The following is a 17,024-nucleotide window of genomic DNA, read 5'->3' as shown; positions in this document are numbered from 1 at the left end:
TTTTACTTATTTACATGCTTCAAGTTGCTGACATATACAAATTTATTTGTAAATAAATTATTCATGTCAATATTTTCTGTAAGACGGATAATTTTTTGTATTGATTACTTCGTTTCATCAAGCTAGAAAACCCAGTGTGAGTTATATAACATATATTTATTTATACTAAACTTTTGCATTTATTAATAATTTATTTTTTGACATAAAATTTTAATAAATAATATTTTTATTTTATTAGTTAATTTAACAACATAACAATGTGGCCATATCATAAGATATAATGTTTTTATTATGCATACTGCCAATATTGAAAAATGCACTAATATTTATTTAAGGCATACATTACAAATAAAATGGCACCTTTTATTTTATTTAGACACATTGTCTTTTTTTAAACCGGATTTCCTAGATGAGGGGAAAAGAGAAAATAATAAAATCACACGTCTTTATAGACTAATTTATTCAACTTGGATGAAGTGTATCTATATGTATTTGTTTGTGTCTATTTTAGCATCGTTAAATACTATAGTAGAAAGTACTAAAGTTGATAGAGGTTACTAGAGTGCATGGTTTAAATTGTTAATAATTAGAAAGGATAATGTTAGAGTAAACAAAATATCTACAAGCATCTATTCTCACATTTGTTGGGGTTGCTTATTCATTGGTTTTTTCCTGGGTTCAACAATCTGTCGACATTGTATACATTTGTTCTAGAAATATAACATCATTCAACTTGTATTGAATGCCTTCAGTTTTGTTTTTCTAAGTTTGATATGCAGTGTGCATACTCGACACTTAGTAGAATAGAATCGTATTATTTGCAAGGAAATTTGTACACGGTGGTTTTATCATGGTTCAATCTCCAGACGAATGTGCAATTCCTCCCCATAAGTAAGTGTCGTGTATTCCTCACCTTAACTCGCTCAAAATCAACCAAACTAACTAGAAACACACACACACACACACACACACACACACACACACACACACACACACACACATATATATATATGTATATATATATATATATATATAGTTACCCAAACCTGTTGATATGTTGCTTAGTGGCTTAGTTATTGGATCTTCTAGAGATGCTCTTACCCAAACCTTGGAGATGCTCTCCAGCACCTCCAGCGGCGTCACGTCACCAGTCACCACCACCTTCTTACGCTCCAGGTCCACCTCGAACCACATCACGCCTGCACCACCACCAAACCAAGGGCACACAAGCGAGACCCGATCTGAATTTTACAGCTCCGACAAATTAAAAGAAATGTGGAATCAAATCCAGCGACAACAAACAAATGGACAAAATTCTCTATTCCGCATCCAAAATGGAAAACTTGATTTATTTTTGTGCTCGTGTTCTTGCCTCTTTACCCAACTGTTCCGAAAGGGACGATGGTGGTGCGCAGCAGCAGACCGGCTGGACTTGTGCAGCGAATTTCTATTACGAGATGCCCTGACGCACGCACGCACGCGTTCCTCCATTTTTAGGAAGGTGGTGGCATGTTTCATTCGCTTTAAGAAAGCTGTGTAGTTAGTATCACTTCACCTTTTTTTACTTGTGTGCACTGGAAATTTCCATCATGGGCAGAAAGGTTGTTGGTTGGTTGGTTTAGCTCATTTAGAGCATGGTTAATAATATAGCCAACTGATGGCTATACGAAATCGCCATGTCATCTATAGCCATTATCTATACGCACTCATACAATAGTGTGGGTTATAAGGTTGGCTATTACATCAGTATACTTTTTTTTCATCTTCTCTCTATCTCTTTCTTTACATTAATTGCATTTACATAGGGATCCTTATATAGTTAGGCTCTTGCATGAGAGTCCACTCCCCTTATTTTTCACATCTCTCTCTTTTACATAGGCAAAAATGCCATGTAAGCCCACTATTGTACTTGCTCTTACCATGTGCGCACACGCTCTGCCGACATCCAATTTGGATCGATAAAACAAATTGAAAATCTAGGAGCCGATGAATATTTACCAACTTTTGCTCGTAGTTAAACTTTTCAATATTAATTGATATTTCTCGTTTTTATCCCTGGTAAAAAACACATGAAAAGGAACAGAATGCAGATTTTGTAAGAATGGCGGGTAAAAAGGGGCTGATATGTTTTGGTAGTAAGCAGAGCCCCCCCTTCGCTGACTTCGTCGTCCCTAACGGACAGGCCCAAATAAGACTCCTTCTTATTCTGTTTTTCAAGATCCTCCTCCAGTTTTGGGACGCTTCCCAAACAGTTTTTATGTGTTTGGTTTTCCGGTTTTCACTTGGTTTTTGTCCAGTTTTTTTTTCTTTTTTTTCGTTTCTTCTTTTCCTTTTCCTTTTTCCCTTCTCTTTTTTCTTTTTTCCCTTTTCATTTTAATTTCTATTTCTCTTCCTTTTCCTTTTCTTTTTTATATTTGTTTCCTTTTTATTTTCTGCATTTACTTTTTTAACTTTTAAAAAAATCCAATTCTTCTTCAAACCCGTATTTTCTTCAAATTCAATTCTTTTTTCAAATTTGTAATGTTTATACAAAAACTCGTGAACTTTCTTTTCAATTCGTGAAGTTTTTTATATTAAATTCGAGATTTTAAAAAATTATTGTGAGGTTATTTTTCAAATTCATGAACTTTTTCAGATTGGTGAACTTATTTCAAATGCAATTTTAAAAAAAATCATCAAACTTTTTTGGAAACAAGTGAACTTATTTCAAATCCATGAACTTTCAGAAACACAAACATTTTTCAAATGCATGAATATATTTAAATTCATGATGATTTTTTTGAAAAATCCATGACTTATTTCCAATATCCAAGAACTTTTTTATAAATTCAGAAACTTTTTCATATTCATGAGCTTTTGTGGAAATTTATGAGCTTTTTTCTAATCCATGAGATTTTTTTCAATTTTGTATTTATTTTTAAACGATTTTTTCAGATTTTTTTTAATCTAACGTACGACATTGTGATAACTTTTGATTCGGTGAAAAAATTGTTGAAACATACTTCAGTAACTTCGGTGTGAATAGCATGGTGGTTTACGCACGACGGAGTTGATAACTTATGTAGAAACACTATGGTAACTTTGAGCATGAACTTGTTTTCAAAACATACCCAATAGATGACGGTGGTGATGATCTCAAGCCACATCCCATCGTGTTTGTTTGTCTTTTATTCTAACTTTGCATATTCTTGGCATGTCATTTTTCATAAACTTTTTTGTTAAAGCAACTTCCTTGACAAGACTTGCTATATATTTGTGATCATTAAAGATTTACTAACTAAAAATCCCGTCCAGAAACAAAATTCAGTTTTTATGAGAATGATGCACATTAGGATGAGAATTTTAGGATATGTCCTTTCATTGGTGTCACAAAAAAAGTGATTATTTGAAAAATACTAATTTAATTATAATTTGTCCTGATTGAATAGACCGGAATTACCTATGCTTCATTCTAAGAAACACCATGCATATGTTCTTCGTGTATGCAAGCAAACATATGTTGAAGTTTTCTAAGGTATACATAGATCATTGTAAGGTCAACTCTTATTTATTATTATTTTACTTTCCAAGATGATTTAAGTTGTTGGCATATACATGTTTTTTTGGAGGGTGACATATACATGTTTATCTATAAATAAAGTGTTTATTTGGATATTTTCTCAAAGACGGGTAATTTTTTGTATCGGTAATTTCGGTCCATTTAGCTACCAAACCCAATGTGAGTTATATAACATATACTCCCTCCGTCCAGAAAAGAATGTCCAAACCTTAGTTCATTTGCAATTTTGCAAAAAACAACTTCAACCTTTTAAACTCGTGCTAATCAGCCCCCCTCTACTTCTTCCCCCTTCCTTCGTCGCCTGCCCGCACCATGGTCGCCCAAGCCACCGTCGGGCCCAACACGCAATGACGGCCAACCTGTGATGCCGCTGCGAACCCCTTCGCTGCCCCTGCCCACCCGTGCCGCCCGCGCGGAGGCGAGCTGCGCCGCCGCCCACCTACTTCTCCGTGGCGACCACCTCGACGGGCGGCAGCTCCACGACTGAAGGGCGTTGTGTCGCCGCTATCCCTTCCTGTCGTGATCCCTCCTGCCACCCAGGAATGCGCCGCCGCTATCCCCTCCCATCGTGATCCCCTCCCGCTGCCCAGGACCTGCGCGTGCCTGGGCCTCAAGCGCCTGGACCTCGTGAAGGAAATATGCCCTAGAGGCAATAATAAAGTTGTTATTTATATTTTCTTATATCATGATAAATGTTTATTATTCATGCTAGAATTGTATTAACCGGAAACTTAGTACATGTGTGAATACATAGACAAATAGAGTGTCACTAGTTTGCCTCTACTTGACTAGCTCGTTGAATCAATGATGGTTATGTTTCCTAATCATAGACATGAGTTGTCATTTGATTAATGGGATCACATCATTAGAGAATGATGTGATTGACTTAACCCATCCATTAGCATAGCACGATGATCGTTTAGTTTGTTGCTATTGCTTTCTCCATAACTATACATGTTCCTATGACTATGAGATCGTGCAACTCCCGAATACTGGAGGAACACTTTGTGTGCTACCAAACGTCATAACGTAACTGGGTGATTATAAAGGTGCTCTCCAGGTGTCTCCGATGGTGTTTGTTGAGTTGTCATGGATCAAGATTAGGATTTGTCACTCCGATTGTCGGAGAGGTATCTCTGGGCCCTCTCGGTAGTGTACATCACAATAAGCCTTGCAAGCAATGTAGCAAATGAGTTAGTTACGGGATGTATCGTTACGGAACGAGTAAAGAGACTTGCCGGTAACGAGATTGAACTAGGTATTGAGATACCGACGATCGAATCTCGGGCAAGTAACATACCGATGACAAAGGGAACAACGTATACCGTTATGCGGTTTGACCGATAAAGATCTTCGTAGAATATGTAGGAACCAATATGAGCATCTAGGTTCCGCTATTGGTTATTGACAGGACACATGTCTCGGTCATGTCTACATAGTTCTCGAACCTGTAGGGTCGGCACGCTTAACGTTCAATGACGATCGGTATTACGAGTTTATGTGTTTTGATGTACCGAAGGTAGTTCGGACTCCCGGATTTGATCACAGACATGACGAGGAGTCTCGTAATGGTCGAGACGTAAAGATCGATATATTGGAAGCCTATGTTTGGACATCGGAATAGTTCCGGGTGAAATCAGGAGTATACCGGAGCACCGGGAGGTATATGGGCCTTATTGGGCCTTAGTTGAAGAGAGGGAAAAGGAGCAAAGGAGGGGGCGCGCCCCCCAAGCCCAATCCAAATTGGGAGGGGGGCCGTCCCCCCTTTCCTTCCTTCTTCCTCCTCCTTCCTTCTCTCCTAGAACCAACAAAGGGAAGGGGGGAATCCTACTCCTGGTAGGGCTTCGACGGCGTGGTGACGATGATGTTGTTCTACTAACGCAGGGCTTCGCCTAAGCACTGCTACAGTATTATCGAGGTGGACTATCGTGCAGGGGGGCACCGCACACGGCTAAAAGATCAAACGATCAATTGTTGTGTCTCTAGGGTGCCCCCTGCCCCCGTATATAAAGGAGCAAGGGGGAGGTGCGGCCGGCTAGGAGGGGCGCGCTAGGAGGAGTCCTACTCCCATCTTTTCCTTGTTGGATTAGGAGTGGAGGGGGAAAGAGGAGGGAGAGAGGAAGGAAAGGGGGGGGGGCGCCCCCTCTCCTTGTCCTATTCGGACTAGAGGGGGAGGGGCACGCCGCCCTGCCCTGGCCGCCTCTCCTCTTCTCCACAAAGGCCCACTATGGCCCATTAAGCTCCCGGGGGGTTCCGGTAACCCCTCGGTACTCCGGTAAAATCCCGATTTCACCCGGAACACTTCCGATATCCAAATATAGGTTTCTAATATATCAATCTTCATGTCTCGACCATTTCAAAACTCCTCGTCATGTCCGTGATCACATCCGGAACTCCGAACAACCTTTGGTACATCAAAACTCATAAACTCATAATATAACCGTCATCGAAACTTTAAGCGTGCGGACCCTACGGGTTCGAGAACTATGTAGACATGACCGAGACACGTCTCCGGTCAATAACCAATAGCGGAACCTGGATGCTCATATTGGCTCCCACATATTCTACGAAGATCTTTATCGGTCAGACCGCATAACAACATACGTTGTTCCATTTGTCATCGGTATGTTACTTGCCCGAGATTCGATCGTTGGTATCTCAATACCTAGTTCAATCTCATTACCGGCAAGTCTCTTTACTCGTTCTGTAATACATCATCCCGCAACTAACTCATTAGTTGCAATGCTTGCAAGGCTTAAGTGATGTGCATTACCGAGAGGGCCCAGAGATACCTCTCCGACAATCGGAGTGACAAATCCTAATCTCGAAATACGCCAACCCAACAAGTACCTTTGGAGACACCTGTAGAGCACCTTTATAATCACCCAGTTACGTTGTGACGTTTGGTAGCACACAAAGCGTTCCTCCAGTAAACGGGAGTTGCATAATCTCATAGTCATAGGAACATGTATAAGTCATGAAGAAAGCAATAGCAGCATACTAAACGATCGAGTGCTAAGCTAACAGAATGGGTAAAGTCAATCACATCATTCTCCTAATGATGTGATCCCGTTAATCAAATGACAACTCATGTCAATGGCTAGGAAACATAACCATCTTTGATCAACGAGCTAGTCAAGTAGATGCATACTAGTGACACTCTGTTTGTCTATGTATTCACACAAGTATTATGTTTCCGGTTAATACAATTCTAGCATGAATAATAAACATTTATCATGATATAAGTAAATAAATAATAACTTTATTATTTCCTCTAGGGCATATTTCCTTCAGTCTCCCACTTGCACTAGAGTCAATAATCTAGATTAGACAGTAATGATTCTAACACCCATGGAGCCTTGGTGCTGATCATGTTTTGCTCGTGGAAGAGGCTTAGTCAACGGGTCTGCAACATTCAGATCCGTATGTATCTTGCAAATTTCTATGTCTCCCACCTGGACTAGATCCCGGATGGAATTGAAGCGTCTCTTGATGTGCTTGGTTCTCTTGTGAAATCTGGATTCCTTCGCCAAGGGCAATTTCACTACAGGAATCAGCTACTTTGCCGTCTGCCACAGCGGACGGCAAAGGCATGAACGGCGGACGGCAAAGGTCTTTGCCGTCTGCCGCGGACGGCAAAAGGCTCTGGCAAAGTAAGGTCCGGCAAAGAGCTACTTTGCCGTCTGCTTTACGCGGCTGACGACAAAGGGGCCTTTGCCATCAGTAGCAGACGGCAAAGAAAGCAGACGGCAAAAATTGCGCTGTTATTCCGTTAGGTGGCTAACGGCAGGCCTTTGCCGTCCGCCGCTGACGGCAAAATTTGTCCTGCCTTTGTCGTCCACCGTATGATGTCAGCTAGACGTCACTACACGAAAGGCCTTTGCCGTCCGCCGCTGACGGCAAAATTGTTTACTCTTTGCCGTCTGCCACTGTAGGCAAACTGACCAAATGGGTCAGCTCCCAGGAAGCACAGTTGGCTGCCACGTGGCTTCTTTGCCGTCCGCGGCTGACGGCAAAGAGCCCGTTGCCGTCGGTGGCAGACGGCAAAGAGCCTGCATATTGGCTCTTTTTCTGTTTTTTTTTGAATCCAACAATTTTCACAGCAAATATATATGACACATATAGATATATTTCACAAGGCTATTTAACAGCAAACATATCACATATCCAGCACATAATTAAGTTTCATCCATTCATACATAAGCAAGTTCCATCAAGTTCCATCCATACACATTGTTCCATCCATATACATATTACAATGCAAAGTTTCATCAAGATAGCAAGTTCCATCATAGCAAGCTAGATACAACGCAAAGTTTCATCAAAGAAAAAACAAGCACTCCATCATAGCAAGCTAGCTTCCATGAAGTGAATGAAATCTGCAAAATGGCAAATAAGAAAGTTAGAAATATATAGGTGACTAGAAGAAGAAGACTAGAACAAGAAGAAGACTAGAACAAGAAGTATATGTCATTTATGAGCTAACTTAGTTGAAATGGATCATATATGAGCTAACTAAGTTGAAATGGGTCGTTTATGAGCTAACTAAGGTGAAATGGATCATTTATGAGCTAACTTAGTTGAAATGGGTCGTTTATGAGCTAACTAAGGTGAAATGGATCATTTATGAGCTAACTTAGTTGAAATGGGTCGTTTATGAGCTAACTAAGGTGAAATAGATCGTTTTTGAGCTAACTAAGGTGAAATGGATCGTTTTTAGCTAACTTAGGTGAAATGGATCATTTATGAGCTAACTTAGTTGAAATGGGTCGTTTATGAGCTAACTAAGGTGAAATGGATCGTTTTTGAGCTAACTAAGGTGAAATGGATCGTTTTTAGCTAACTTAGGTGAAATGGATCATTTAAGAGCCAATTTAGGTGAAATGGATCATTTTTAGCTAATTTAGGTGAAATTGATCGTTTATGAGCTAACTTAGTTGAAATGGATCGTTTATGAGCTAACTTAGTAAAAAGCATCATTTTAGAGCTAACCTAAGTGTGATGGGTCATTTTGGAGCTAACCTAGGTAAGGTGGGTCATTTTGGAGCTAACCTAGGTGAAATGGGTCATTTTAAAGCTAAGGTAGGTAAAATGGATCATTTAGGAGCTAATCTAGGTAAAATGGGTCATTTTAGAGCTAACTTGGATAAACTGGATCATTTATAAGCTAACTAAGGTAAAATGGGTCATTTTAGAGCTAACTTAGGTAAAATGGATCGTTTATGAGCTAACTAAGCTAATTATCCAATTTTTGACATAAGTAAGCTAAGTACAAATCGTTTTAGAGCTAACTTAGGTAAAATGGATGGTTTTGGAGGTCAGTAAGCTTATTAACTCATTTTGGAGAAAAAGAAGCTAACTCTAGGTCATTATGGTAAGCATATTGGAGGAAATAAAGCTAAGTCTAGGTCTTTATGCATTTGTTAAGCAAAACACTAGAGAAACTTACCGTGATCATGGAGGTGTAGGAGCGGGCTGGCTCGTGCTGGTAGCTGGAGAAGGATCGTACGATGCTTGTCTGGAGTTACGCTGCACCAATGATCATTACCAATGTCTCGTTACCATGATGACACTCAAATGTTAAGACTAGCAAGTAATGTCCATTCAAATTAAACTCACCGTGGTCCCAGGAGCAATCACTGGCATCGGCGGAGCGGTCTGACCGAACTTCTCACACACAGACTGCACATTTGGTTTTGACAAACACAGTCATACTAGTTAGTAATGAGACAAACACTACATGAATGTTTTGGCTAATCTGCAGAAGAAACATACCACAAGGAGCTCGTACATGGCCCTTGCCTGCATGTCATTTCGTGCCCTCTCCTCCTCCAACATCTTTGTCGTCCTCTCCTCCAACTCCCGCTGCCTCTCCGCCGCCTCCGCCAGAAGTTTCTCCGTTCTATCTCTCTCACTCTGTATAGCAGCCTGCAACACCACTCACATGACCATTTGTAATCATTGATGGAAGCACACACAATGTAATGGAGAAAGATAGCTGAGTACGTATAACTAACCTTGAAGGCGAGTTGGACTGACCGTTCACGAGGACTTATCTCAGGAGCGGAGCTCGACTGGCGCGCCTTGATCTCCAGGAGAGTGCTAGGACAACGGATAATTCCATCTCCCATGGCTATGGAGCCATGGGACCTCTCACCACCAGATATCATCAGCAGCTCTGTATCAATGGGACCCTGGCTCGGGTTAAAGTCCTCCCCTTTCCTCGCCTTCCCCTGATCTCTATATTGCATGAGCTTGTCGTGGGAGGAGATGTTGGTGAAGTTCTTTGGATCATTGTGACGCCCCCAATTTGACCGTACAGTAATCATACACGCAAATGTGTACGATCAAGATCAGGGACTCACGGGAAGATATCACAACATAACTCTACAAATAAAATAAGTCATACAAGCATCATATTACAAGCCAGGGGCCTCGAGGGCTCGAATACAAGAGCTCGATCATAGACGAGTCAGCGGAAGCAGCAATATCTGAGTACAGACATAAGTTAAACAAGTTTGCCTTAAGAAGGCTAGCACAAACTGGGATACAGATCGAAAGAGGCGCAGGCCTCCTGCCTGGGATCCTCCTAAACTACTCCTGGTCGTCGTCAGCGGGCTGCACGTAGTAGTAGGCACCTCCCGAGTAGTAGTAGTCGTCATCGACAATGGCGTCTGGCTCCTGGGCTCCATCGTCTGGTCGCAGCAATCGAGTATAGAAAGGGGGAAAATAGGGAGCAAAGCAACCGCGAGTACTCATCCAAAGTACTCGCAAGTAAGAAGCTACACTACATATTTATGCATTGGTATCAAATGGAATAAGGCTATTATATGTGGGCTGAACTGCAGAATGTCGGAATAAGAGGGGGATAGCTAGTCCTTTCGAAGACTACGCTTCTGGTAACCTCCATCTTGCAGCAGAAGAAGAGAGTAGATGGTAAGTTCACAAAGTAGCATCGTGTAGCATAAACCTACCCGGCAATCCTCTCCTCGCCGCCCTGTTAGAGAGAGACCACCGGGTTGTATCTGGCACTTGGAAGGGTGTGTTTTATTAAGTATCTGGTTCTAGTTGTCATAAGGTCAAGGTACAACTCCAAGTCGTCCTGTTACCGAAGATCACGGCTATTCGAATAGATTAACTTCCCTGCAGGGGTGCACCACATAACCCAACACGCTCGATCCCATTTGGCCGGACACACTTTTCTGGGTCATGCCCGGCCTCAGAAGATCAACACGTCGCATCCCTACCTAGGCACAACAGAGAGGTCAGCACGCCGGTCTAAATCCTATGGCGCAGGGGTCTGGGCCCATCGCCCATTGCACACCTGCACGTTGCGAGGGCGGCCGGAAGCAGACCTAGCCTAGCAGGCGTTCCAGTCCAATCCGGCGTGCGCCGCTTAGTCGCTGACGTCACGAAGGCTTCGGCTGATACCACGACGTCGAGTGCCCATAACTGTCCCCGCGTAGATGGTTAGTGCGTATAGGCCAGTAGCCAGACTCAGATCAAATACCAAGATCTCGTTAAATGTGTTATCTTGAAATAACCGCGAACGCCGACCAGGGCTAGGCCCACCTCTCTCCTAGGTGGTCTCAACCTACCCTGTCACTCCGCCACAAAGATCCACTCAGAGGGCCGTCGGGACAAACGTCTTTTCGGACCCAATCCGTGAATCACTCGCGGGTAGTCCTATGAGTCGACCCGTCTTTAGTCACCACAAGTATCATATATTATGTATATAAGTATATACCCGTGATCACCTCCCGAGTGATCACGGCCCGATAGTATAACATGGCAGACGGACAAGAATGTATGGCCACTGATGATAAACTAGCATCCTATACTAAGCATTAGGATTGCAGGTAATGGTAACAACAGTAGTAGCAAGGACAGGCTATGCATCAGGATAGGATTAAGGAAAGAAGTAACATGCTACACTACTCTAATGCAAGCAGTATAGAGAAGAGTAGGCGATATCTGGTGATCAAGGGGGGGGGGCTTGCCTGGTTGCTCTGGCAAGAGAGAGGCGTCGTCAACACCGTAGTCGTACTGGGTAGCAGCGGCGTCGGTCTCGGTGTCTAGCGAGAGAAGAGGGGGGAGAAACAATAAATATAATGCAAACAAATGCATAGCGATGCATGACATGACAAGTAGCGGTGCTAGGGGTGCCCTAATGCGGTAAGAGGTGGCACCGGTGAAGGGGGAAACATCGGGAAAATATCCCCGGTGTTTCGCGTTTTCGGACAGATGAACCGGAGGGGGGAAGTTGCATGTTCGCTATGCTAGGGATGCGTGGCAGACGAACGGGCTGCGTATTCAGATTTGTTTCGTCGTTCTGAGCAACTTTTATGTACAATGTATTTTCATCTAAATTACGGATTAATTTATATGATTATTCAAAGTTTTAATGCATTTTCTGGAATTATTATTAAACCAAATTAAAAACAAAATATACTTTTGTCACCTAGTGCTATTCTGGCCACAGTGTATGACAGTAGGGCTAGGGTCAAAGTCAACATCTAGCCAGTAGGTCAATAGTCGAAGTTGACCTGGGTCAAAGTGTGAATAATGAAGGTCGGGCCAACTTGTCATTGGCTGATAATTTAACTAAAGTGCTTCACAGGTTTGGATAGTGATGGGACACACATGTCATTGGCTATTAGCACTAATTAATTGGATTGGCTCCATGTGCCTGAACACATACGTGCACTTGGCTGTGCATACACATGCATAGCAACACCTAGTCACACGGCCATGTACAGAGGACTTGGCGGCCATGCCCAAGAAGCGGTAGCAGCAGCAAATATGTAGTATCTAGCAGCAGTACAAAGCAACGACAGTGCAAAGCAGCGCAATGAGTAGCAGCTAATTAGCGGCAGCAGGAGGAAGTAGCAGCGGCAAGCAAGCGGTAGCATCAGCAGTACGTGGTAGCCAACAACAGCGGCAAGAACAACAGCAGGTAGCAAGCAGCGGTAGGCACGCGAACGCGGCCAAGGCCCGGCCCGCGCGCGGGCAACGCAGGGGAAAGCGGGCGCGCAAGCGACCGGGGAGGCGCGGCCGAGCAGTGGGGAGCTGCAGGCCACGCGGGAGGAGGCGCCCGAGCGAGGACGGGTGCACGGGAGTGTGCGCAACGGTGGCTACAGGCGCGGGCGCGCGCGCTGGTGAAGGGCGCGACCGAGTGCGACAGCGGGAAGCCGAGGCGTGACCTGGGGCGGGCGTGTGCGTGAGGGAGCAAGGCAAAGGCGAGGTGAGTGGGGCGCCGGCCATGGAGACTTCTAGCGCGGGACGGCAACGACGAGCACGATGGCTAGAGGATGCAGATCGAGGGGGATGTAGAGGGAGAAAAGCGCGCCAGCTCACATCATTGACGGGGAGAGGCTCGGGGAGGCGTGAGGTGGTCGTGGTGGTGCGGATCCGGCGATGGCGTGCGGCGGCCGAGGCGAGAAGATGGGGTCGATGGCGAGCTTGGCAGCAGTTCGACGACGAACTCAGCAGCGGAGACGAAGGACATGAGGACGACGAGGCTTCCGGACAACATCTCATGCGGCGGGGAACTTGGTGGCCGTGGTGACGAGGTCGGCCATGGAGACGGCTGCGACGGGTGGCTACTGGATCGAGAGAGGGAGCACGAGGGAAGAGGGAAAAGATCTTGGGGTTGTCCCTGGGGTGTGCGGTGGAGTTCTTATCCCCACCTCGGCGACTGTAGCGACGCGGACGACGAGTTGGCTCGGCGGGGACGACGTCCAGACTCCGGCACGTGCTGTGCGTGCGCGCGACAAGAGGAGGAGCTCGTAAGGCCTCCGTTGTTGGGCTGGGCTGCATTATATGCACTTAGATCCCAGTCCAACAGTGCGTCCAGTTCTTCCTTTTTGTTTTCTTTACTACTCTTCATCTTAATTGAGTGACCAAATGAATTTAGTCGAATGTAAAACTTTGCACAAAAATCCAGGGCAATATTCTTGAGCCATACACAAGTCTCTACAATATTTGGAAAATATAATTATTTTTAGAATTCAAAATGGTCAAGTTATGTGCTGTCGGACCACTTATTAATTTCTTAAGGGAATTTTAATAATTAAAATGAGGTTGGTTAATTTATCAATATTTCTTATTGAATATTTGCAACACAGTGAACATTTTTGTTTTACTGTTTGAAGAAATAAATTTTTTTCTTGCAACTTAAATTTGAAATTGGTTTTGATTTGGAACAAAGTGATGATTAACTAAATAATTGTGATGACTTGACAGTCATAATCAGGAGGTTACTGTAGCATGATTATCGGGTTGTTACAATCATTGAGGTCAAACGCAGAGAATGCCTTGACTTTCTTGTAAGGGCCAGTGTGGGCCATGACATACAGGTCATACACCTCTGGCACCTTATCTGCCTTATTGTAGCGTGCCTGAAAGAGAGAAACAAAGTTAATTAGTAATTAAAGGGTTAAAGCTAGCATGATGAATGAATTGCATGAATCATGAAGCAAACCACATACCCAGTTCCGCCCGAACTGAAATAAGTTGGAGCTGCCTTGATGGTGTGGCACACCATTCATTTGGGCACGTTTGTCCTTGGCCTCGTTGTGGAGGGCTATCCATTCATTTGAGCACCACTCATTTACCAACACCTCCCAACAATCCATCCGATCCGCACACCATCTCGGAGGGGCCTAAGTTAGCAAATAGAAACTTGAGCGCTACGGCTATGAATTACTAAATGAAGGAAGTAAGTACAAGGCCTTAAGAATTACCTTCATGTACTGCTCCTTACTCAAGAACTTCTCGTGGCACGCCGTCTTGGTCTTCTTGATACCACGCGAGGCGTAGTAGTCTCGAACAGCCTGCACCCGAGCCTCGTGCCGTAAGTTCTGTAGTAGGCGCTTGCAGACGTTATCGATAATATTTGCCGCTTCCTCCTCGTATCCCTCCTCACAACTGTAGAATGTCTGCAATCAAATGAGACAATATTGATTAGTATAATTAATAACTAGCCAGTTGAAGATTTTTAATTGTGTAAAGGAGAAATTACCCAGAACTTTTTGATCACCACGTCTGCCCTCGTCTTGCACAAGACATCGTCGATAATCTCACCCGGTGGGGCCGAGGCAGCCAAGTAGTGCTCCCAACTCAATCCAAGCTCTGGAAGCCGACCCTCACCAGGCAATGTGACAAACCCTGGGAAGTTTTGCCGACAAAGAACTCCAAGGACGGAGTTGGGCTGGCGGACACTATGATGGTGGTCCCAACCCCTGCAGCATGACAAGGCCAACACATTAGTTATTTGAAGAAACATGAATGCAGAAGGTACAAAAATATTAAATGCACTTACCTCTCCCCATCAGGGAAAATCAACCACCTCTGCTCGCGGGTCGCCGGCACGGACGGGAGCCGTGTACAACCACGCTGGTAGATGGTGCCCCCCTCCTCCTCAATATCAGTCGGCTCCCCGCCATCATCAGCATGGCCACTCGGCTCCTCAGGCTGATCCGGCCAGATACCCCATCCAGACGTGTGCTCCTCCGGGGTCTCGTGGGCCGAAGGCCCGTCGACCCGAGGCTCATGGGCCGAAGACCCATGGACCAGAGGCTCGTGGACCGGAGTCCGTGTAGCCTCCTCCTAGGATGAGTCCACCCTAGCAGTCACGTGCTCGGGTGAAACAACTGGGGGTGGCGGCGAGGAAGGCACCGTAGCAGTCACCCTACCTCCTCTCCCGTGCCCACGTGCTCCACCTCCTCTCTTCTTCTTACCTCGTCCCCTGCTGGGCACCGCGGTCTACGAAGAAGGGCCCGGTGGTGTCGCCATACTGTCCAGTAACGCACGACGGAGAGGTGCGTGTGGAATGGAAGACCTCACACCACGCGTCGACGAAGAAGGGGCCTCGGCGCGCTCCTGACCAGCGCCCACCATCTTTCAACACCTGTCATGACAAAGAATAAACGAAATTAGTACAACATAAAAAATACCGACATGAATAATAATATGTATATCACTTAAGTGTATCATCATCAAGTACAACATAAAAAATTGAATACCTGACACTACTAATAATCTCGATCAGTATCATCAATAAATGCATAATCATCATCATCACTATAATCAATGACGGGCTCATAGGGTTCAGTGGCATCAACATGTGCAAGGCCACCTTGACGTAATCGGTCAAGCATTGACAGGTCATCCGCATCAGTAACCTCTTCTTGTTCCGGCTCTTCTTGTTCCTCCTCTTGGGGTGATTTCGGATTCACTGTCGGTGTCTACTTCAATGTTTTGGGGTGAAGTATAGCGGTTCTTGAAACGCTTTTTGGAAAGACGTGTCTCTTGGAAGAATTCTCCTTCATATGTGTATGGGTTAATGTGAGGTTCATAATCCTCTTCCTTTGGGGGAGAAAGTCTAGAACGTGGCGGCACTTCATAAACGACATCCCAACCTTTCAGATTTGGATTAGTTTGGTGATACGTCTCCAATGTATCTATAACTTTTGATTGCTCCATGCTATATTATCTCCTGTTTTGGACTATATTGGGCTTTATTTTCCACTTTTATATTATTTTTGGGACTAACCTATTAACCGGAGGCCCAGCCCAGAATTGTTGTTTTTTGCCTATTTCAGTGTTTCGGAGAAACAGAATATCAAACGGAGTCCAAACGGAATAAAATCTTCGGGAACGTGATTTTCTCACCGAACGTGATCCAGGAGACTTGGACCCTACTGCAAGGGATCAAAGAGGAGGTCACGAGGGTGGGGGCACCCCCCTGCCTCATGGGCCCCTCGGTGCTCCACCGACGTACTCCTTCCTCCTATATATACCTACGTACCCCCAAACGATCAGAACAGGAGCCAAAAACCTAATTCCACCGCCGCAACTTTCTGTATCCACAAGATCCCATCTTGGGGCCTATTCCGGAGCTCCGCCGGAAGAGGGCCGTCATCACGGAGGGCTTCTACATCATCCTAGCCCCTCCGATGAAGTGTGAGCAGTTTACCTTAGACCTTCGGGTCCATAGTTAGTAGCTATATGGCTTCTTCTCTCTCTTTGAATCTCAATACAAAGTTCTCCCCCTCTCTTGTGGAGATCTATTCGATGTAATCTTCTTTTTGCGGTGTGTTTGTTGAGATCGATGAATTGTGGGTTTATGATCAAGTCTATCTATGAATAATATTTGAATCTTCTCTGAATTCTTTTATGTATGATTGGTTATCTTTGCAAGTCTCTTCGAATTATCCGTTTGGTTTGGCCAACTAGATTGGTAGTTCTTGCCATGGGAGAAGTGCTTAGCTTTGGGTTCGATCTTGCGGTGTCCTTACCCAGTGACAGAAGGGGCAGCAAGGCACGTATTGTATCATTGCCATCGAGGATAACAAGATGGGGTTTATTTCATATTGCATGAATTTATCTCTCTACATCATGTCATCTTTCTTAAGGCGTTAATCTGTTTTTAACTTAATACTCTAGATGCATGCTGGATAGC

At 44.3% G+C, this 17,024-nt stretch overlaps 1 protein-coding gene across 2 annotated transcripts; it reads right to left on the bottom strand.

Moving 5' to 3' along the window:
- Nucleotides 1-7,723: 7,723 nt before the first annotated feature.
- Nucleotides 7,724-13,246, bottom strand: LOC147992285 (uncharacterized). 2 transcript variants are annotated; one of them, XM_087528943.1, is made up of 6 exons: nucleotides 12,917-13,246; nucleotides 9,577-9,946; nucleotides 9,335-9,487; nucleotides 9,179-9,241; nucleotides 9,009-9,088; nucleotides 7,724-7,938 (listed from the first exon to the last, which is right to left on the bottom strand). In XM_087528943.1, exons 2-5 carry the CDS (start codon nucleotides 9,886-9,888, stop codon nucleotides 9,014-9,016), a joined length of 603 nt encoding a protein of 200 aa, XP_087385069.1. In that variant the 5' UTR covers nucleotides 9,889-9,946; nucleotides 12,917-13,246; the 3' UTR covers nucleotides 7,724-7,938; nucleotides 9,009-9,013. The 2 variants fall into 2 exon arrangements, with proteins under 2 accessions (XP_087385069.1, XP_087385063.1); XM_087528937.1 differs by having other exon boundaries at nucleotides 9,577-11,634; nucleotides 12,917-13,245.
- Between the last annotated feature and the right edge of the window lie 3,778 nt (nucleotides 13,247-17,024).

The sequence above is a fragment of the Triticum urartu genome, chromosome 1A, assembly GCF_056163025.1.
Source record: "Triticum urartu cultivar PI428250 chromosome 1A, HENAU_Tu73, whole genome shotgun sequence".
Classification (NCBI taxonomy): Eukaryota; Viridiplantae; Streptophyta; class Magnoliopsida; order Poales; family Poaceae; genus Triticum; species Triticum urartu.
This window is presented reverse-complemented; position numbering and strand designations above follow the sequence as displayed.

Coding starts and splice junctions, on each gene's coding strand:
- LOC147992285 (XM_087528943.1), bottom strand. CDS start 9,888: ATGATTACTGTACGGTCAAATTGGGGGCGTCACAATGATCCAAAGAAC. Junction 9,488..9,576: donor CAGTCCAACTCGCCTTCAAG/GTTAGTTATACG, acceptor GTGGTGTTGCAG/GCTGCTATACAGAGTGAGAG. Junction 9,089..9,178: donor TGATTGCTCCTGGGACCACG/GTGAGTTTAATT, acceptor TCATTGGTGCAG/CGTAACTCCAGACAAGCATC.